Raw genomic sequence first — 24258 nt, 5'->3', positions numbered from 1 at the left:
CAATGCAAGGTTCTTAGTTCTTATTTTTGAGTTAAGAATTAAGAACTGAGTTCTTAACCATTGGAGGGGATGACGTGGAGTTCTTAGTTCTTAAAAATAAGAACTAGGTTCTTATATAAGATGTTTTACTTTTGAGTTCTTAGCATAAAAAGTTAATTTTTTCTCTCTCATTCATTTAATTTAAGTATTAAATTAGCATTTAAATTTAAATCAAAATTATATGGAAATAAAAAAAATTAAAATAATGGTATTGTAGGACCGGATAAATAGTGATAAAAACTAAGAACTAAGAACTAAGAACTCATGGTTGGAGCAAAATCTGCAAAGAGTTGCTTAAGCACATGTGGCAGTACAGACTCACATGAATAGTGCTAAGAACTAAAAATTAAGAACTAGCATTGGAGATGCTCTAAGAGTTGTTGGGTTGAAGTAAAAATTAATAAAATGATGTAGATGATGTGACATTATTGAAAGTTGTAAAAAATAAAATGTAAATACTTTAGTGAATATCATAGTTAAAGATGCTCTTAGGATTCCTATTTCGAATAAGATGTTGAAGTATGCGATCTAATGCCCCAAAGCAATATTTCTCATACTTCCTTGTTTGATATTCTGTGTTGAGTTTCATCAATTGCCAATGGAAATATTGAAAATCTCGAATAAGAAATTCTACCACCATGTAGAAGAAGAGAAGCAATTTCATTGGACTGGACATTGAGCAAAACAATTCCTGGACAACGAAGCGATGCAGATAGTGTATTCCATATGTATGTTTTCCCATTTCCACCATCTCAATATAAGAAAAAAAAACCCTCATTTATTTGAGTTAGCTGCATTCATTATTGGGTCATAAACTCAACGTTTCTTATTATTGAGAGATTTCTAATGGTTCATTTTAACACCCCGATTTTGGTGGCGTCACTTTAGTAACCAAAAAGAAAACAAAGTGGAAAAATGTGAATATTTTTTTTTTCGATATTTGTTCTAAATAAATAAAGACTTGACAAAATAAAACTTATCGACGAAAGATAAAATAACTAATGTACAGATATATTTACAGCCCCCGCTGTAAGTAGCATGCCACGTCACGAGTAACCTCCAGTGACGGAAAAGTAGTGCTCGTGGGCAAAATATGTACAAACCAAAATAAAAGGTCAAGTATTCTGAATACAGTCCTCCAACGAAAGTAGGTCAACCCAAAGACAGCCCGAAGACCTCCTAGTCCGACCAACTCTCTATGATTCCCGTAAAGAGAACCACACAAAAAGCTAAAGGTCGGGGACCTACCCTGCCCCAAAATGAGAAACTGAAGACCAGAGCCACAACGCTACTCCTACCCTAATCCTGACTAGAGGAGCACACCACAGCACTCCTAACTATGCATCACCATGATCGTCGTCTGAATCTGAATCCAAGACGACTAGGTCGATGTCTCCGATCATCTCTCCTCTCGCTACTGAAATCTGCTCCTGGGCTGATCTCACGAGTCCAGGTCTCGAACCAAGGTCGGCAGCAACGACAACAATAGGTGAGCTAGAGTCCGATGAAGTCTCTCCCACAGGCACCTCCTCCGAGGGGTCCTCGTCGTCCGAAGGCGACCGTGGTGGTGGTACTACGACTCCAGGTCCACAGTGCACACCTGGTGGTAGGTTGAAGCTGACGGTGTAGCGTCTCAAAACTCCGTGCGTCAAGTTTCCCATCCTGTCGACGCGATCCTCCATTATTCGCCCCGAATAGATGGCTCGGTGACCGGCGGGGTCGACCACCCATGAGCCCGGGGTGTCCTGATCCAACATCTCGAACCTAGTCCCCCCCGAAGGGACGACCATCTCGAACCTATCTTCCATCGACATCTGACAATAAGGGCATACATAGCCCCCCAAACACAGGTAGCACGCGCGAGGGTTAACTCCAAAAAATTACATAAGTAATACACCCAGTAGATAAAGATTAAGGAATAGCTACTTAGGCTTAGAAGTTTGTGATAGCATTATAAACTGTATAATTTCCAATGAATATAAAAGACAAATAATGACAATTAGCATGTATCAAATAAGATTAACAAGTAACAATCACACTCGGCAACTAAGTCAGTATGCATGGAGCATGAATGAGATGCCGGTTGACAAGATGCATTCCGGAGGGATGGGCACCGTCGAGTCAGCCCTAACACCGGCCAAAGTGGGACCATTTCTGCTCGGGCGTCTCTTATACCAAACAAAATGTAGTCAGATCAGCAGTGAACCCGTAGGTCTGCCATTTCCGTCTGCTACTAAGAATCACCATAGTGTTCTTATATGGAAATCCGGGTCTTAGGACCATTTTAGAATCCATCGAGGTCCGACTTCCTGCCGTGTATAAACCTCAAAATGTGTGCATGAATGCAAAGTGATTAGCCAAACAACGTCTCTGACCTCACTCGTCATGTCGTCACGTGTTCTAGCTAACTTATTGTCTCTAAAAAGAATACCCTAAGGTAAAAGTCGATTCTGCGACAAAAGACAATTAAATATAAAAAGAGTGTAACCACTCATGATGACTTCTCGAGTCATCTGACTCATCTAATTCCGATGGTCAAAAACTGCTCAGCGAGCGAAGAGTAACAATGTACTTGGAAACTTATAGTTCCCTGACTTATCCTTTAGATAGTCCAATAAATAAACTGCTCATCGAGCAAAGAGTATAAAATACTCAGAAAATTATTAGTTTTCCTGAATCTTGGATTCGGCTACACTTCTCATTTTCCAAAGCTAATATCCAAACCCTAAGCTTTAATCTGAGATTGTTATCATTCTTTAAAGGGTTCAGAGGTTGTTTAATGTATTATGAATTTTCCTTGTGAAATGGTTTCCATTTAGTTTTGTCTCTACTCTTATGAGTTTAAAAGATCCCATAATCCAAATTAATTCCCAGAGAAGGTCTCGATCCACTAAAATATTACTAAGGGTCCGAATCTCGGTCTGTCCCGTCAATCTTTCCCAAAGTCTCATGATAAGTTCTGGCATAACTGCCCGTTATCCTCACTCTGACGTACAACAGATATATGTGTATTTGCATAATCAAAGTAACACAATCCAACAGTCATGGCACATATATCAACACATCCTAGATTAACCATTTAGCACATAGCATGTGAATCAATATCAACACATCCTAGATTAACCATTTAACACATAGCATGTGAATCAATCTCAAAAACAATTCAAGCGATAAATGATTATCAATTGTCAGTCGTAGCCTCAGAAAACATTTTTCCCAGTCAAACACAATCAAGTGCATAAACAATAAATCAAGTCGAATTCGTCAACACCTAAAGCATTAGCTAGTATTCAGTGAGTAGCCCTCACCTGTAGTTCCTCCAGGGTGTTCCTCAAGTTCTCCTTCACAACCTTCCTCTCCAACTCCACAGAGTTCCTCAAACAAACCTTTGAGCAAATTCACAGAAATCAATCACAATGAGTCAGAAACTTAGCAAACAATAAGTACTAGGGTTACACGAAGCATTATAAACTCCGAAGTACGATAATCTAACTCGTTAAGACAAGTTTTCGAAAAACAAAATTTTCCTCCCCCTATGGAGGAGCTCTCGGCCACACATCATAATTGTGTGCGCCGATTTTTCTTCGATCAAACTTGGTTCCTAGGTTATCATTAGTCGTAAATAAGACGAATCAAAGCTCGGAAAAATTTTCGGATCGAAAACTGTCGCAGGGGTATTTTGGTCAGTGTTTTTAGCTCGGAATTTCAAAATTGGAATTTCGAAAAACAAATTTGATGGGGACCGTCACCAACGACGTTTATGACAACTAATCCTACTAGCGCTAAGCTAAGTCGAGAGTTTTAAACCGAAAGAACGAAACTTTTGCTAAAAATGGGTTTTTCAAGCAGAATTGGAATTCGGCGGCATTTCGACGACATTCGGCAAAATGTAATCCGCTAAACATGCTCTTGGGCACGCAGGGAATAAGTTTAGACAGAGAAATCGAGTTATTTGGACAGTTTTACAAAAAGCTCAAAACTTTGAGCACAGAAAGACATAGAGAAAGACGACAAAATTGACGATCAGAAGTGAGAGATAACATCTATACCTCGAAGTCTTCGAGTAGCAACGAACGGTGCAACGATCGGGCAAGAAACGGCGAAAATATCTTCCTCCCTCCTTCTCCTTCAAGCTCGCGGGTTTGGGTTCAAAATGGGTGAAGGTTTTGAAAATTTTTCATTTTCTTGCTATTTATAGGTTTTGGAAAATGCGGAAAAATGAAAATTTCACGATTCCAATTTTTCCTGCGCATTCCTCCGTGAATTATAAGATAGGTTCTGGCGACAGAATTCCAGAACTCAAAACAGGTTTCTTGGAATTAAAGCAAACGATCCAAAGTCGGTGTAAATCGATTTTACCCGAAAAGTTACTTTTTGCAGTTGATGTCGGATGAGAAAACTTCGTTCTGAAGAAAGATTGGAAATATTAAGAGAAATAGGTGTACGCGTGTGGAATCTTCGTTTGAAGCTCCGAATAGAAAAAGTCTTCATCGTCCGTTGATTTTAGGTTTCTTGAACTATCAGTGATTTAGTTTCGGCAAACTTCCGAGTATTGAAATTTGACCTTCGTACATTCCAGGGTTTCGTATCGAAACGCTTGTTATGGAAGAATTTAAGAGAAGTTCTAACATTTCTCTGAAGATTTTTGGAATTAGTTTCCATCGTGTTTTTAAGTGCAAATTAGCTATTTACTAGCGTTCTTGCCCTAGGTTTAAGCGAATACTAATCGTGCTATAACTTTTATCGACTTTGATACAATCCTTAGCTTTTTCCTGAACTTTCTCCTTCACAAATTTATTCCATTCAATAAACACTTGTTCAGGTTTTCCTTCACGTTACATCAAACTAATCGTGAATAGGAATTTTATTCGATTTATTCTAAGCTTAAAAACTTGGGTCTCGCAGTTCAAATGTAATCTTTGTAGATCCTCCGATCCCTGTTATAAATGAGCTCCTCATAACAAATTTGTTTCCGGAATTATCCATCGAACTTAAATTGGGACATTAAAATCCAAAAAATTGGTTAAGTAGCCTTCCATTACATTGAAGAATATACTCGATATTAATTACAAAAAGTTTCTCAACATGAGACAGATCAATTTCAATAACTGCACACAAAAAAACACACAAAATGCATGTAATATGAAAGGTAAAAAAAAACCGTAAATTATTTGGTACCCGTAAAATATTTTGGTATGGTACCCGCATTGAATAATTTAATAGATGATTATTATATTTTTTAGGTACATTTTACATTTTCGCATTTCATTTTACTATTCAACTAATTTCATCTCATGAAATTTATTTTTTAATAAAAAATTGTTTAGTTGTAGAGATGAATGGTGATGGTTGAGATGCGCGCAAAATGACTATGATTGACGGATGAACAAAGCCTAAAAAACACAACTTACAAATCTCATGTCTCTAAGAATGAAACGTTGCATCACTACGATAAAATAACATCAAAATTATAACTTGTACATGTAGGGATAGCAATGGGTAGGGTTTGGGTAGGGTACTATAGTACTCATCCCCATACCCGCATTTTAAAAACATACCCGTACCCGTCCCCATACCCGTGTGGGTAACAACTTCAGTGCCCATCCCCGTACCCTATGGGTACATATATGCTCGTACCCGTACCCAATACCCGCAATTTACTTAAATAAAATATAATTTTCCGTATTTGCATTTTTCAATAAAAAAGAACATGATTGCTATTATAAAATGAAAACACATTAATTAAAAATACAAAACATCATCCAAATACATTAAGTATAAATTCAACACCTTAGTCTCAAAATATAACATAATATAACGTATGTATGAGAAAGAAATAGTGTATGAGAAAGAAACGGCCTGATGATGATGAAATAGGGTTTGTATCTGAAGTTGAAGAGAATTAGTGGCAGGTTGAAAATGTATGATCTTAGGTTGGTAATTTCCAATAAGTTTCTTGGTAATTGCTAATCAATTAAAACTATTTTTGTTTTCATTTCTAGGCTATGATTATATCAACCAAAAGTCAGATTTATTAATATTTTTTTCCTATCATAATCTTATAGTAGTTAAGATTTTCGGTTTCTAACCAAATTTAAATTTAAGATATACTTTTAATTTAACAAATTTTGCAGTTTCTAATATTTTATCTCTTTTATAATAAAATTTGAAATGTCAACACTCAACAAGTTCAAATAAAATTTTAAAGGTATTGTTTTTTTTTTTTTTTAAACAAAAGGTATTGTTTAAATTTATAGAGAAAGGTTTACGTATATAGGTTTTATTAATATATATATATATATATTATATTTATATTATATATGTATATAAATGTGTGCGGGTATGGGGCGGGGTGGGTACCATAGTACCCATACCCGCACCCGTACCCACTAAATTTTGCGGGTAATTACCCATACCCAATCTCATATCCATATAGCGGGTTTTTACCCTACCCATCGTGGGTATTTTTTGCGGGTACCCACTGGGTCTCAGACCCATTGCCATCCCTATGTACATGCTTCTTTATTATTGAATTATCTCATTTTGGGTACCATACCTTGATTTGGATTAAGGTACCATAACAAACACCAAAAAAAACAAAGGCATCTACAAATTTGATAATTTATTATTAGAAAATTAAATTGAAATAAACTTATTATAATCATTATGATAATTCCTAATTAATTTCTTATCATTAAAATAAAATAATTTCAAATACATTTAATATAATTAATAATGATAAAATTTCTAAATATTTCAAATAAAATAATTTCAAAATACATTTTTCCTTTTGGTAGGATTGTTGTTATCTTTTTTTTTTTTGAAAGTAGGATTGTTGTTATCTTGGATTAGGCGTTATTTGCATTCCTTTTCATTCTTTACGTTGTATTTTATCCTTTATCGAGATGACTTTTTTTATTGACTCCTCTTTTTTTAGTACATTGGAAAGATAAATTACACCCGTCAGGAATTGATCCCCTGGACCACCCCTACCCAACCCTTATGTCGGGCAGCTCTTACCACTTGAGCTATACTACTAAGATAATAACTAGTAAAATATTGAATAGATTTTAAAAAGTAAAAAATTTCAAAATGCATTTAGTATATAATGGTATATAATTATTAGTAATCAATGTGTGGTTTTAAAAAGGGAAATCATTTAACTTTAAAAAAAAAGGGAAATCATTTGAAAATATATCAATTATTTTAACATTAATGGTATATAATGATTAATAATCAATTTTATTGTTTTAAAAAAAATCATTTGAATTTCACAAAAATAAATTTGGAAACATATCAATAAATTTAAATAATTATCAGTCATCAATGTTTTTATTTCTTACCATATGTTATTTCTTAAAAGGAAATATATTGAAAATCACATTTAATAAAATGATAAAATGTTATGTCACAAAAGTTGGTAACAATAAATTATTACAAACTATATTTTAATTATAAATTTCAATTTCAAATTTTTGAAAAGTTTGAGTTTCAACTTTATTTTAATATAACTTTAAATAATTTATTTTAATATAATGATTATAGTAAAAATTAGGATTTTTTTTTTGAAAATAAAAATTAGGAAATATTGGAAATCATATAAAGAGAAAATTGAAAACGTACTTACATTAACATAATTTTAAATGGCAGTGAATCATAAAAGTATTTGTTTATCATTTATTTTTGTAAAACTCATACTAAACAAATAACATGTAATTCATTTGAGAAAATCATTTACGTGACAGGTGTGTGCACTTAGGAATTAGGATAAGTTTTACAATCAGGAATTTCAGCTTATATGAGCATGAGGAAGCTCTCTCTTTAGGAACTCAATTCTATTCATCTCTCTAAATAAAAATTAAATTAAAATGGTCTAAATTACAATTATAATTTTAACTATTAAATACAAAAATTATTTAACTTTGTATCCTGTAGGATTTAAAAAAAAAAGTATTTTTGGACAAACATAAAATAATAAAAAATTTGAAAAAGTTAATGTATCTTTTTTTTATGTTTATGACTAAAAAAATGAACAGGTCAAAAAAATGATCATAAATTTATAATCATAATTAAAAACTTGTTAATAAAATTGCTACATATGATTTAAATTTGATCACATTTAAAAACAAAATTATAGATACATTCCGCATATAAATTATTTTCTAAAATTTGATGAGAAAGAGGGAAAGGAATTATTTTTTCTAAAAGTTACATTTTAAGGAATAAATGAATAGTCTGAACAAAATTTTAAAATTTATGAATTAGTAATCAATTTTGAGTCTATTTTTTTTATCGTAAATGAATTCAATACCGATTTTAGATGATATATGACGTCATTTTTCTAAGTGGCGTAATAGAGAGAAATAGTATGAAATTAGACATTGTCAAAGGAGGTTTATTGTTCATTAATGTAATAGTACGAAGTTTGATGTATAAAAGAAGGGAATGTATTGAGGTTAGACATTCTCAATCTTGTATTCAAAGTATAGATTTGAGTTGTTTTTTCCTGGTCAAATAGATTTGAGTTGTTAAAATCCTTCTTTTGTCTCTTCTGGTTCTTTGTGAACAAATATTATAGTCATGGGCCCTAGCATTGACATGTTTAGTCCATTGCCTCACTCTTTACTCTCCACCATTGTTTCCTTGATACCATTCAAAGAAGCGGCAAGAACCTCAATCCTCTCTAAAAGTTGGATAGACATTTTTAAGTCTACATCCAACATAGAATTTGATGAGTTCTATTTTGTGAAAGATGGTCAAACTTGTCAAATTAGACAAGCCGAGCGAAAGATCTTTCTAGAGTTCATGACACTTTGGATTGCTAATCACAAAGAAAATGTCATTGATAAGTTCTCTTTGAGATTATCAATGCCTAGAAAAGCTAAGAGGGTTGTGGAAAAATGCATTGTCTTTGCCACAAAACACGGGGTGAAGGAATTGGAGTTGAATTTTTGTGATCCGACTTTGGATTTTTATTTTACAACTAGTTATATTAATCAAGTGGCCTTGTTTGAATTGCCAGCACATGTTTATGACCACACTTTTCTCAAATCTTTGAAATTGTTTTCGTGTAGCTTTGTTGAAGCTGAGTTGCGTAACTTTTATGCACTCAGAGAAATTTCTTTGGGTTGGATGGAAGTGAAGCTCACTACTATTAAAAACTTGTTGTCAAATTGTAAGGTGCTTGAGAGTTTAAGTCTCAAGAGGTGCTGGAATTCAGATGACTTTGATTTAAGGGATGAGAACCTAAGGTTGAGAAAGTTGAGCGTGGACAGATGCATGTTTAGATCTAATAGTCTTTATTTTATAGTCAATGCTCCAAACTTGAGATATTTTTATTATTCCGGGTTGAATAATAACAGTTTGGTCATAGACGTACGTTCCCTTGTGATGGAAGAGGAAATTCTCGAGTTCTGCATTGAGTTTGAAGGTCAAGCTCTTTTTCTATACAAACTAGTGGAAGATGTCTCCGGTGCTAGTGTTTTGACTGTGGGTAATTACTTCCTTCAGGTATGTTGTATCTTATTATTATAAATACGACTACTTTTCTGTTTGGCTCTACATGTATTTATAAGATATATAAATTTGTTGTTTAATATTTTATGTTGATTTGATATGCAAAGGTTGTTCCTACTGGAGGTTGTTTTCTCCGAATGCCACGTAGCTTGAACGTGAAGAGTTTGATAATGAAGACCTCTTTGGATCAAAATGAGTTTCTAAGAATTACGTTCTTACTTAATAGATGTTCTGAATTAGAGCACCTCACTATCAAATTGGGTCTTCCAAAGAAATTTTTGGTGAGTATTCCATACATAAAATTTGTTTCTCTATGTGTAAGCCAAGAAGGAACCATAAAAATGAAAATTAGGTTGATGAAATAATTTAGCACATTGAGTAAAATAAAAAATGCCTAATTAGAGAAGATGATATAAAAAATTTAAGCATGACAAATAAAATATTTGAGTACTATTCTATTAAAAAATCCCATGTGAAGTCATTGTCCCTTTTTGTACTTGTTTAAGTGGTCCTGTCTCTGCGTCTGAGCTTTAGTAGCTTAAGTGTTTGCTGTTTATGTTTGCAGGATTATGAGTTACCAGACAACTTTAACCTCGAGAGGTTTTGGAAGGATCATGCAAGGGCTTATAGATGCATGGTATATACTCTTAGAGAGGTTGAGATTTATGGCTTTAAAGGATCAATGAATGAGTTTCGTGTGCTTACCTATTTCATCACAACTAGGAGAGTCTTGAAGAAGTTGACTATCAACATATCGAAGGATGATGTTGCAGATCTAGATGAGAAGTTGGACTCCTACCAATGGGACATGACAAAAGTGTTAATGACTCAAAGGGCCTCAAGAGATCTTGAGATTTCAATATGTTAAGGAAAAATATACGAAGAAATCAAGGAATTTAGAGGTAGAGGAATAATAAGATAGAGGTATAATGAAGAAATAAAAGTAAGGCTAATGAAAGTTGAATCAAGATACTTTGGGTGTTTAAATCACAACGATTAATTTGCTAATGAATATTGGCATATTGTGGTTGATTATTTGCTTGGCATGTTCTGAAGCTTATCTGATGAATGCGTTTAGGCCGTGCTTTCTTTTGTTATTTTTCTGGTTTGGCTCTAGTATGAGTACTCTTTTTCCTTCCTGGGGTTTTTCCCACTGGGTTTTTCCTAGGGAGGTTTTAACGAGGCTTATACTTGAGCACTGTTGGAAACCAGATTTTTTTTAGGGTCTAAGCGTCATTAACTTGAGTTGTATTCAACCAGAGTTCTGGCTTCTTGCTTGTTTTTTATATTCATCTACATGAGATGATTGTGCTCATGGACATTTCTTTAACAATGAATTTCAGTTAGTTCTCAAAAAAAAAAATTTGCTAATGAATATTTGAGAGTATTGTGTTTTTTTTTTTAATTAGCTTCTTTAATTATCTTATTTTTTTGATAAGAATTCTCTTATTTTATGGTGCTTGATTGATTGCTAAATTATTACATACCATATTTTAACAATAATTCCAAATTCAAATTATCAAAAAAATTGAACTTCAAATTTATTCTGATGTAATAATTATAATAATAATTAGGAAATATTAAATATCATATAAAGAGAAAATTGAAATCAAAAAAAAGAAGAGAGAAAATTGAAAACATACTCACAATAACATGATTTTAAAATGGTATACAAGTATCTGTTTTTGTATAACTTACACGTTAATCATTTGATAGAATCATTTACCTGACAACTTTGTCAATGCTCTCAATTCCAAATTCAAATTATCAAAAAAATTGAACTTCAAATTTATTCTGATGTAATAATTATAGTAATAATTAGGAAATATTAAATATCATATAAAGAGAAAATTGAAATCTTCCTCTTATAACAAAAAAAAAAAGAGAGAAAATTGAAAACATACTCACAGTAACATGATTTTAAATGGTATACAAGTATCTGTTTTTGTAAAACTTACACGTTAATCATTTGATAGAATCATTTACCTGACAACTTTGTATATGCTCTCAATAGACAAATATAACTTTAAAGTTGTCACAATTCTTGTTTCGTCTCCTTTGATTCTTCGTGACCACCTCACTTTTTACTTTTCACCATTATTTCCGTGATACCGTAAAAGGAAGCACTAAGAACCTCAATACTCATAAAAAGTTGGATAGACATTTTAAAATCTACATTCAATATTGTATCTGATGAGTTTTATTTTTTTGTTAAAATGGAAGGACATGACCTCAAGCAAACTATCAAGTTTTAAATTTACAGTTTTAAAAACTTTCTTTGTAAGCTATCATTAAAGCTTTCTCAATTACATTGTTGATTTTCTTCTCCTATGTCGCGGTGTGATTCTTCACGGTGTGATCCTTTGTTGGAGAAGTTGGGATGTCGTCATGAGGTTTTTTGACATTCAGATGAGGAAAGGGTGATTACAGGATCTTTAAGGGTTTGTGTTTCAGGTTCAAGATTTTTGGATGTTGTTCTATTTCTCGAATTTGCATCCCTTGACCGTTGGAAGGAAGATAAATAGATGTTCTTTGGAGAAGGTTCAATAGAGGTGTTAATTCAATTTTAATAGTCACTAGAGGTTCTCACAAGGACCAGGAGGGCTTGGTTACTTAGTAAAAGTTTAGGTTGTGGGTGTAACAATGGCGAGGAAGTTGCAATTTGACGCTTAGCTTTGCAAATTCAATCAAGTTAAAAAGTTTGAGGCTCACTTTTCTTTTATGGTTGAGGTTAATGTATTAAGCTTTGCCTCTTTTCGGCGATGTTTTTTGGAGCGACTTGGTTTCTTTACGTTGGCTTTTTTACTTTTTTGGTAGCTGATTGAGTAATTTGGTTTGATCTTTGTTGATTTTTAGTGTGTGTTTGGATGATGTAATATAAAAATATAAAATATTTTAAATGCTATAGAATTCAATTTCAGTCGATTTTCAATTTTCATTATTTGGATAAAATGATTAGAATCCCTTAATTATAATGTAGGGTGCTTTTCTGTTGCTTTGTAGTTTTCTTCTCAGACTTTATTTTTGGGTTTCTTTATCCTAGGCATATGGAATTTTTGTAAATCAGATTTGGGTACTCGAGTGGATTTTCTTAGGGCTCGTTCGGGGTTGATGTGAGTTTTTTCTTTCAAATATAAATTTGAAAAGAAAACGTGTTCGGCGAAAATGAAGCTGAAATGAGTTTTTACTCAATTTCAAAACAGTTTAGCCTAATTTTTAAAACCATAAAAAATAGTTTTGTGATTATAGTTTTTAATTTTAAGGACGAAACCCGCTGTCAGCCTGCCACCACCACCACTACTAGCACCATCACCCCCTGCCACCACCGTACGTACTGCCACTGCCACCACCACCAACGCCATTACTAGTGCAACCACCACCAACCGCCACAATTGCCATGCAACTGTCCACCATTACCACCTCCATTATTGCCACTGATACCTCCACCACCCTTGACCATGACCACCTCCACCGCTACAACCACTAACGCCAACCGCCACCACCATCTCTACTGTCGTCACACTGCTCACCACCATCCACCACTGCCACCACCGCCGTTGTGAATTTACAAAGTTGACAATAATTTTTAAAGAGTGCAAATTGTAACATCAAACGCTTTCTGAGAAAACTTCTCAGAGGTCACCTATCAGAATATTACTCTGAGAAACTCCTCCTTAACCTTGAAGTCTTTATGATATGGGCTCCCAAAAAGAAGATGCATATTGCTGTCATGAGTAACACCAATAAAATCTTTTATTCCCTCATCAATTGTATAGTCCATAACTATACAGCCTTGGAATACCTCTCATTCAGGTGGGAGATCGATTCATGCATATTTCTCCTTGCTTAGAAGTCTGCCAGGAGTCACACCTTGTCCGTGCCTTCTCATTGCATCGATGATCACTTCCCGCCCTCGTCGGCCCCGAGTGTCACACAAACCACAGAAAAACTAAAACTGAATTTATGAAACTGAAAACTAACTTAGATTTTAAAAATTTTAAGACATAAAACTAAAAACCACCTGAAACGAGACCTTAGGTTTCTAATTTTAGGGTTTTCTTCTAATGCATATCCTTGCTGATTCCTTGTGAGTTTCCTCTCAAATTTTTTAATATATTTTCTTTTGTTGTAAAAATAATTAATATTTTCTCAATAAATTATAAAGTATCATAAATACGTATCAATTATTTAATAGCATATCAATCATTTCAATATAAAACTAATAATATCTATGTTTCAAAAAAAACTAATAATATCTTATTAAAATAATAAATACTAAAAGACAACAACTATATCTATATTTATAAAAGTGAGATTGTCTTAACTTGTACATAATAGAAGTATCTAAATTTGATAAGCCTTCCTCTCAATTTTATTTTAAAAAATAATATTACAGACTATTGTAATAAACTCGTGCCTCACTCGTGTAATGCACGAGTTAATATTGGATTTATTAATCCAGCGTCACCCTTAGGATTCGATGGGCTTAACATCCCACCCCATGGTGTAAGATCAAGTTTTGATCGAGTAGTACAACTCTATGTTTTGATGATTACAAGTTAATCTTTTGATATGAACAATTGTGGTACTCTAACGTGTTTTTCTGAGTGTGCTATTTACAGGCTCTGACCTCAACTCAATCTCACACAAATCAGAAGCACTGTGTATAAAGGGTAACCCAAGCAACGCTTTCGCATTCACCATGTTCAGTATGAACAGTGGAAAAGCTTCAGAAGTTCTGAAGCTATACAAACTCTGATGTGGACTCAGTCGCTAGAAGCTCTGAAGATCCAGAAGTTCTGATAACCAAGAAACACTGAAGGTTCAGATGTTCTGATGGTGTAGAAGACTCTGAAGATCCAGAAGCTGAATAGTGGAAACTCTGAAGTCCAGAAGCAAGAAACTCTGAAAGGCCATGTTCTTCCCTCTGAGTTCAGAATCAGAAGATACAATGGTCAGAGGATCTGTGCTTTCCCTCTGACTCTGATCAACCGGCTTCACAAGTTCCAATACGAAGCATTCCTCTGATCAGAAGTCTCCTAGGTTAAAAGGTCAAGTCGCTATCCAAGTACAAAAGCAAGTGTACCTTCCTGACGACCTACCTAACGTTCTCAGCCACAGCAGAAGCTGGATTTTCCAGAACTGCCCTCCAACGGTAGCATTTCCCATGCAACGCTCAACCCTAATCCTTGGAGTATATATAGAGGCTGAAGATTGAAAGAAGCCGTAAGAAGAAGCAACACATACGCGCAAGACATATTCAAAATATTCTAAGCTTTCTTTCATCTGAAATTCATTGAGTTTACTATTAGCTTTTTAGAAGCAAATCTCTTGTAAACATTTCTTTGATAAACAGTTTGTTTAGTTCCTTTAGGAGATCAAGGTTGATCGGATCCTAGAGAAGACTAAGAGAGTGAATCTTAGTGTGAGCTAAGTCAGTGTAATTGTTAGTCACTTGTAGGTTTCAAGTGCAGTTGTAACTCTTACCTGATTAGTGGATTGCCTTCATTCTAAGAAGGAAGAAATCACCTTAACGGGTGGACTGGAGTAGCTTGAGTGATTTATCAAGTGAACCAGGATAAAATCCTTGTGTGCTTCTCTATCTCTTATCTTTAGCACTTAAGTTCTTGAAAGATTTGTTAAAGTCCTTAAGGTGGAAGTTTTGTACTGAAAACGTTATTCAAACCCCCCCTTTCTACCGTTTTTCATACCTTCAATTGGTATCAGAGCGCAAGTTCTGATTACCACACCTAACAGTGTTCAGTGATCCGGGCCGGTGTGAAAAACAATGGCTGCCACCACCAGTGAAACTCAAAGAGATGGTTACAATGCAAAGCCTCCTATGTTCGACGGTCAAAGGTTCGAATATTGGAAAGATAGACTGGAAAGTTTCTTTCTGGGTTTCGATGCAGATCTCTGGGATATTATTGTGGATGGCTACGAGCGTCCAGTTGATGCAGATGGCAAGAAGATCCCAAGGTCAGAGATGACTGCAGATCAAAAGAAGCTGTACTCACAACATCACAAAGCAAGAGCAATTCTTCTAAGTGCTATTTCCTATGAAGAGTACCAGAAGATTACAGATCGTGAGTTTGCTAAAGGCATTTTTGAATCTCTGAAGATGTCTCATGAAGGAAACAAGAAAGTCAAAGAATCAAAGGCATTGTCTTTGATCCAAAAGTATGAATCCTTCATCATGGAGCCAAATGAATCCATTGAAGAAATGTTCTCCAGATTTCAATTGCTTGTAGCTGGCATACGACCTCTCAACAAGAGCTACACAACAAAAGATCATGTCATAAGGGTCATCAGGTGTCTTCCTGAAAGTTGGATGCCCTTGGTGACTTCAATAGAGCTCACGAGAGACGTTGAGAATATGAGTTTAGAAGAACTCATCAGCATTTTGAAATGCCATGAGCTGAAGCGCTGAGAGATGCAAGATCTGAGGAAAAAGTCCATAGCCTTGAAATCCAAATCTGAAAAGGCTAAGGTTGAGAAGTCAAAGGCTCTTCAAGCTGAAGAAGAAGAATCTGAAGAAGCATCAGAAGATTCTGATGAAGATGAGCTGACTCTGATCTCCAAGAGACTCAACCGCATCTGGAAGCACAGGCAGAGCAAGTTCAAAGGCTCTGGAAAGGCAAAAGGAAAGTATGAGTCCTCAGGCCAGAAGAAGTCTTCAATCAAGGAAGTCACATGTTTTGAGTGCAAAGAATCTGGGCACTACAAAAGTGATTGTCCAAAGTTGAAGAAAGACAAGAAGCCAAAGAAGCACTTCAAGACCAAGAAGAGTCTGATGGTGACATTCGATGAATCAGAGTCAGAGGATGTTGACTCTGATGGTGAAGTCCAAGGACTCATGGCCATTGTCAAAGACAAAGGAGCAGAGTCAAAGGAAGCTGTTGACTCTGACTCAGAATCAGAAGGAGATCCTAACTCAGACGATGAAAATGAGGTATTTGCTTCTTTCTCTACCTCTGAACTGAAACATGCTTTGTCTGATATCATGGATAAGTATAACTCTTTATTGTCTAAGCATAAAAAGTTGAAAAAGAACTTATCTGCTGTCTCCAAGACTCCTTCTGAACATGAGAAAATTATTTCTGATTTGAAAAATGAAAATCATGCTTTGGTAAATTCTAACTCTGTGCTTAAGAACCAGATTGCTAAGTTAGAAGAAATTGTTGCCTGTGATGCCTCTGATTGTAGAAATGAATCTAAGTATGAAAAGTCTTTTCAAAGATTCCTAGCTAAAAGCGTGGATAGAAGCTTAATGGCTTCAATGATCTATGGCGTAAGCAGAAATGGAATGCATGGCATTGGCTATTCTAAACCAATTAGAAATGAGCCTTATGTGTCTAAAGCTAAATCCTTGTATGAATGCTTTGTTCCCTCTGGTACCATATTGCCTGATCCTGTACCTGCTAAAGTTGCTAAACATCCTCTTAAAAAGGGATCTTTCTCTATGACTAAATATCATGCAAATATTCCTTTAAAATATTATGTTGAGACACCCAAGGTGATCAGAACCTCTGGGGTAACTAACAAAAGAGGACCCAGAAAGTGGGTACCTAAGGACAAGATTATCTATGTTGCAGATATCCTTGATAGCTCCACTGAAACACCAATCATGGTATCTGGACAGTGGATGCTCGCGTCACATGACGGGAGAAAAGCGTATGTTCCGAGAGCTGAAACTTAAGCCTGGAGGCGAAGTTGGCTTCGGAGGAAATGAAAAGGTTGAAAAGTTTGCAGATTTAAGCATTAATGTTTCTGACAAAGGCAAAGCTCCAGAGGAAGTTGAGCCAGAGGAAGATGAACCAGAGGAAGAAGCTGGTCCCTCTAACTCACAAACTCTGAAGAAGAGCAGAATCACTGCAGCTCACCCTAAGGAATTGATTCTAGGCAACAAAGACGAACCAGTCAGAACCAGATCTGCCTTCAGACCCTCTGAAGAGACCTTGCTGAGTCTGAAAGGATTGGTGTCCTTAATTGAACCCAAGTCCATAGATGAAGCTCTTCAGGACAAGGATTGGATTCTGGCCATGGAAGAAGAATTGAATTAATTTTCCAAGAACGATGTTTGGAGCTTAGTGAAGAAGCCTGAGAGTGTCCATGTTATTGGAACGAAATGGGTATTCAGAAACAAGCTGAATGAGAAAGGAGATGTAGTCAGAAATAAGGCAAGGCTAGTTGCTCAAGGCTACAGCCAGCAGGAAGGAATAGACTACACTGAAACATTTGCTCCAGTAGCAAGACTGGAAGCAATCAGACTGTTGATCTCTTTCTCAGTAAATCACAACATAGTTCTACATCAGATGGACGTAAAGAGTGCCTTCCTAAATGGTTATATCTCAGAGGAAGTCTATGTTCATCAACCCCCAGGTTTTGAAGATGAAAAGAAACCAGACCATGTGTTCAAATTGAAGAAATCACTCTACGGTCTGAAGCAAGCTCCCAGAGCATGGTATGAGAGACTTAGCTCATTCCTTCTGGAGAATGAGTTTGTAAGGGGTAAAGTAGATACAACTCTTTTTTGCAAGACTTATAAAGATGATATCTTAATTGTGCAAATTTATGTTGATGATATTATATTTGGTTCTGCTAATCAATCTCTATGCAAAGAATTTTCTGAGATGATGCAGGCTGAATTTGAGATGAGTATGATGGGAGAATTAAAGTACTTTCTGGGAATACAAGTTGATCAAACACCAGAAGGAACATATATCCATCAGAGCAAGTACACTAAAGAACTTCTGAAGAAGTTCAATATGCTGGAATCTACAGTGGCCAAGACTCCAATGCATCCTACATGCATTATGGAGAAAGAAGATAAAAGTGGTAAAGTATGTCAGAAGCTCTATCGTGGCATGATAGGTTCACTTCTATACTTAACTGCATCTAGGCCAGACATATTATTTAGTGTTCATTTATGTGCTCGATTCCAATCAGATCCAAGGGAAACCCACTTAACTGCTGTTAAGAGGATCCTAAGGTATCTGAAAGGCACCACTAACCTTGGCTTGATGTATAAGAAAACATCAGAGTATAAGCTTTCAGGTTATTGTGATGCTGATTATGCTGGAGATAGAACAGAGAGAAAAAGTACTTCCGGAAATTGTCAATTTCTGGGAAGCAATCTAGTCTCATGGGCAAGCAAGAGGCAATCAACCATTGCACTATCAACTGCAGAGGCAGAATATATCTCAGCAGCAATATGCAGCACTCAGATGCTCTGGATGAAACATCAGCTGGAGGATTATCAGATCCTTGAGAGCAATATCCCAATCTATTGTGATAACACTGCTGCAATCTCATTGAGTAAGAATCCTATCCTACATTCAAGGGCAAAGCACATTGAGGTAAAGTATCACTTTATTAGAGATTATGTGCAGAAGGGCGTACTTCTTCTGAAGTTTGTTGATACTGACCATCAATGGGCAGATATCTTTACAAAGCCCTTAGCAGAGGATAGATTTAATTTTATTCTGAAAAATCTAAACATGGACTTTTGTCCAGAGTGAAGATGGATCAGAACCTCTGACTATGATACTTCTTGATCAGAAGATGTCTAGTCCAGAAGGTAACTCAATCAGAGTGTGTTTGCCCACTGGTACTGACTCTGAAGCTGAGACAACAACACGTGCGTCAGAATTTCTGATGCATAGTTCCTTGTGCCCGTGTGACAGTCTGTTATGATTACGTGTAGATATGCTTATCTCCTGTGTGTGATTGTGTATTTTACTGTTACTATCTATCTTTAATTTTCAGTCGTTGATCTTAAAGTGCTTTTTGAATCAACAACGGTTATTTGATAAAACCCACTATACACACACGTTCTCTTTCACTTCCGGTTTTCACTCTCGCTCTCTCTGCTTTTCAAAACCGCCTTGTTCTCGATTTCTCTCTCGATCTCTCTTCATCTTTCAACCTTCATCTTCTACCTCAAACCTTCAACCTCTTCAAAATGGTGAGACAAACCAGAAGATCTACTGCAGATGCACCTCAGTTCCCTCACATGGTAGTTGGTCTAGCAACGGGTCAGAGGGGCTCTGAGAATCCAACTCAAGAACAAGTTCAAGCTCAAGAACAGAGTGTTCCAATTGCAGAACGGGGCTGTGCCGTTCACTGTGTTTATCCTCCTGAGGAACTCCAAGTCCTGGCAGAATGGAGATTCAACCTCGACAACTTGGCTACAAATGGGTTTGATCTTCGTCCTGAAGTCCAAGCTCAAGGTTGGGGAAATTACTTCAACCGACTTCGAGGACCGGTGTATGAGAAACTGGTAAAGGAATTCTGGAAGCACGCAGACTGCGATGATACTCAAGTGGTCTCTCACATTCTTGGCAGAAAGATCATCATCACGGAGAAGTTATTCGTGAATCTGCTAGGTGCAGAAACTGCTTATGGGTATCGGTTCCAACTGACGAAATCGAAGCTGAAACCCAGCACCAAGGACACAGTCAACCAGGCTCTGTACACCACCTTCAAACCGGGCAAGACGAGTTACAAGGTGATGGATCTTCACCCCAAACTCAGGATCTGGCACAAGATCCTGCTCAACTGCATAAACCAGAGACCGAAGGGCAGTTCCCCAGACTACATCAACTTCAACCAGAAGGCGATGTTGTTCTTCATCCAAAATCAGGAGAAGATCTGCCTTCCCTACTTCCTGTTCTCCTACTTGAAGGAATGCATCCGGAAGTCTCGCACCACCGCCTCCATCAAGTCTGCAATCAAATATATCCCTTTTGGGAGGCTGCTCTCAGACTTTCTCATTGAAAGCAACTTGGTGCAAGATTTGATCAATGCTGGTTGCACAGAGGATTTGAGCACCATTGTCAGTGATGTCTTCACTGCAAATTCTCTGAAGAAGATGGGTTTGGTCCAGAAGAAGATTGCTCCTGCTCATGAAGACTCATCTTCTGAAATCAGAGGAAGAAGAATGCCTCTGAATGACTACCCTCTGTGGACACAAGCGGACAATCCTGACGCCATCAGATGCTATGTTGAAGACCTCAGGGCTCAAGGTTTCGAAATTGACCTTGATGATTTCGTCAGCAGACTACCGCCAGCTCCAGAGTTTCCTTCTCCTCCCAAGAGGAAAGCTCAGAGGAAGATGGTTCTGGACGAATCTTCTGAGGAATCTGATGTCCCTCTGGTCAAGAAGACAAAGAGAAAGCCTGATGATGGTGATGATAGTGAGGATGGTCCTCCAAAGAAGAAGAAGAAGAAGGTCAGAATCGTGGTGAAGCCTACTCGGGTGGAACCAGCTGCTGAAATGGTCAGAAGGACTGAACCTCCTGCCAGAGTGACTCGATCATCAGCACATTCAAGTAAGCCTGCACTTGCTTCTGATGATGATTTGAATTTATTTGATGCACTCCCTATTTCTGCTATGCTCAAACACTCCTCCAATCCCCTCACTCCTATTCCTGAATCCCAGCCAGCCGCACAAACTACCACTCCACCACATTCCCCAAGATCTTCCTTCTTTCAACCTTCTCCTACTGAAGCACCTCTCTGGAATTTGCTTCAGAACCAACCCTCTAGGTCAGAAGAACCAACCTCTCTCCTCACCATTCCGTACGACCCATTATCCTCTGAACCAATCATCCATGACCAACCCGAGCCAAACCAAACAGAACCACAACCCAGAACGTCTGATCACTTTGCTCCCAGAGCATCAGAACGTCCTGCTGCCAGAACCACGGATACAGACTCTTCAACAGCCTTTACACCTGTATCCTTCCCAATCAATGTTGCTGATTCTTCTCCCTCCAATAACTCTGAATCCATTAGAAAATTCATGGAGGTTAGAAAAGAAAAGGTGTCTACCTTGGAAGAATATTACCTAACTTGTCCAAGCCCTAGGAGATATCCTGGCCCTAGACCTGAACGTCTAGTAGACCCAGATGAACCTATCTTGGCTAATCCTTTACAAGAGGCAGACGCCTTGGTTCAACAAGCTCACCAAGTCCCTGACCATCAAGAGCCTATTCAACCAGAACCTGAACCCGAACATTCAGTGTCTAACCAATCCTCGGTTAGATCACCTCATCCTCTGGTTGAAACTTCAGACCCTCACCTTGGAACCTCTGAACCCAATGCTCCCATGATTAACATTGGTTCTCCACAAGGTGCCTCTGAAGCTCATAGCAGCAATCACCCAGCCTCTCCTGAAACCAACCTCTCCATAATTCCCTATACTCACCTTCAACCCACCTCTCTCTCTGAGTGCATCAATATTTTCTATCATGAAGCCTCCTTGAGGCTCCGCAATGTGCACGGTCAGACTGACCTCAGTGAGAATGCTGAAAGTGTGGCTGATGAGTGGAACAATCTGAGCACTTGGCTAGTGGCTCAAGTTCCAATTATGATGCAGCTCCTGCATGCAGAGGGAAGTCAGAGCATTGAGGCTGCAAAGCAAAGGTTTGCTAGAAGGGTGGCTCTTCATGAACAAGAACAGAGAAATAAGCTTCTTGAAGCTATTGAAGAAGCCAAGAGAAAGAAAGAACAAGCAGAAGAAGCTGCACGTCAAGCAGCAGCTCAAGCTGAACAAACCAGACTTGAGGCAGAGCGACTTGAAGCTGAGGCTGAAGCTCTTAGATGCCAAGCACTTGCACCAGTTGTGTTTACTCCTGCTGCTTCTGCTTCCATTCCAGATCCTCAAGCTGCTCAGAATGTTCCTTCCAGTTCTACTCAGACAAGCTCATCCAGACTCGACATCATGGAACAACGTCTTGACACTCATGAATCCATGCTGATTGAGATGAAGCAAATGATGATGGAACTTCTGCGACGATCTGACAAACCTTAGTTTTAGGATCTCTTCATTTTCTTTCTTTTTATCTAACGATGTTTATTTAAACTCTGTTTCTTTTTTATTTATTTTTTTTATTTGTTCGTTTGTGATTATATATGCATATCTATATACTTGTGTCACATATGTTTGCTAAACTCGTTTTATTCATAATTTTTTTGTGTTTCCATCATACATTACTTCCCTAAAAAATCTAGAATGGAGGATCTCTCCTCATTCTTCTGCACTCCTGGCGCTGCTCTGACCTATCTTTCTCCAGATGCTCCAGTACATGCTGGATGTTGTTGAGCCTGACCTTTAGTTCATCCCTCTCCAGAATCTCTTCTGAAGTCCTGAGCTTCTCTTCCAAACTCTCTTTTTCTTCCAGCAGCTTGAGTTCAAGCCGGCTAAGTTCTTGCACCTCCTCCACGAAGGCAAGAAATTCCTTCAGGTCTCTCTCCAACTCTGGACGCAGGTCCTCTTCCAGCAGTGTCCGTGTTAGCTCCGAGATGGTCGTTGCACCCTCTGGATGCCTGATGTTCAGGAACAAGTCCTCTTCAAAGGCCTTCTTCCTCAGCTCTTCTAGTGCTACGTTGTATGATGCCATTCTTTTTTACTGAAAATTGTTCGAGGTGTGAAGCTTACCTTTCTCTCCAACGCTTTTTATAGGCTTCACTTTCTCTCTGCAAGTTAATGCTCCTACAGTTTCTCGAGGTTAAGTTCTTGGTAACTGACCCTTCTATTTACTCACTTGACCAGTGGTAAACGTTCATCCCTTGCATTAACTCGTTTATTTATTTCGCCCAACTCTGATTCTTACATCGTTTTCGTTTTCTTTAAACTTAGACCTTCTCTAAGGGGGAGTACCTTGTACTTCAAGCTAAGTTTTTCACACCCCAGGCTTTTTGCTTATGACAAAAAGGGGGAGTAAACCCAGTTTTTGATGTGTAAGATGTGTTAGTGTGATTTATTTTTCTTTTGGAGATTTTAAGAGTTCCACCTTCATGACCATAGATGTGTCACTGGGCAAATACAAGGAATACATTTCACTTCTTCTGAAGTGATTCTAAGTTGACTCTGATACCCAAGACTCTGATACCTTGTCCATGACTCTGATCACTTATGCGCTCTGATTATTCGTTTTTTCATCTATGTCATAAGTTTTTCACTCTGAACTCTTATATTATTTAGCTCAGAATCTAGACTTTACTAACGTTTTCATCAAGTATTAGATTCAGGGGGAGCTAAGCTCAGAATCAAGCAGTGACTTGAATTCAGAATGAGCAAGATAAACTATTCACATCAGGATAAGTCTTATTCTATATCTCTAAACTCTGAGTGAATTCAGTTTAATGTTTAAGAATTGTTCATCAAAAATTTTAGTTTTGTCATCATCAAAAAGGGGGAGATTGTAAGATCAAGTTTTGATCGAGTAGTACAACTCTATGTTTTGATGATTACAAGTTAATCTTTTGATATGAACAATTGTGGTACTCTAACGTGTTTTTCTGAGTGTGCTATTTACAGGCTCTGACCTCAACTCAATCTCACACAAATCAGAAGCACTGTGTATAAAGGGTAACCCAAGCAACGCTTTCGCATTCACCATGTTCAGTATGAACAGTGGAAAAGCTTCAGAAGTTCTGAAGCTATACAAACTCTGATGTGGACTCAGTCGCTAGAAGCTCTGAGATCCAGAAGTTCTGATAACCAAGAAACACTGAAGGTTCAGATGTTCTGATGGTGTAGAAGACTCTGAAGATCCAGAAGCTGAATATGGAAACTCTGAAGTCCAGAAGCAAGAAACTCTGAAAGGCCATGTTCTTCCCTCTGAGTTCAGAATCAGAAGATACAATGGTCAGAGGATCTGTGCTTTCCCTCTGACTCTGATCAACCGGCTTCAC

At 37.0% G+C, this 24258-nt stretch overlaps 1 protein-coding gene across 1 annotated transcript in view; it reads left to right on the top strand.

Moving 5' to 3' along the window:
- Nucleotides 1-8619: 8619 nt before the first annotated feature.
- Nucleotides 8620-24258, top strand: part of LOC130744715 (putative F-box/LRR-repeat protein At1g56400) — a 16980-nt gene continuing 1341 nt past the window's right edge. Inside the window, exons 1-4 of the mRNA XM_057596874.1 lie at nucleotides 8620-9290; nucleotides 9402-9549; nucleotides 9663-9836; nucleotides 10121-10374. Of these exons, the coding sequence (XP_057452857.1) occupies nucleotides 8620-9290; nucleotides 9402-9549; nucleotides 9663-9836; nucleotides 10121-10374 (1247 nt within the window). The remainder of the gene's footprint in view (nucleotides 9291-9401; nucleotides 9550-9662; nucleotides 9837-10120; nucleotides 10375-24258) is intronic.

This window comes from Lotus japonicus, chromosome 3 (assembly GCF_012489685.1).
Source record: "Lotus japonicus ecotype B-129 chromosome 3, LjGifu_v1.2".
NCBI classification, from domain to species: Eukaryota; Viridiplantae; Streptophyta; class Magnoliopsida; order Fabales; family Fabaceae; genus Lotus; species Lotus japonicus.
Note: the sequence above shows the minus strand (reverse complement) of the source record. Positions and strands in the feature narration are given on the sequence as shown.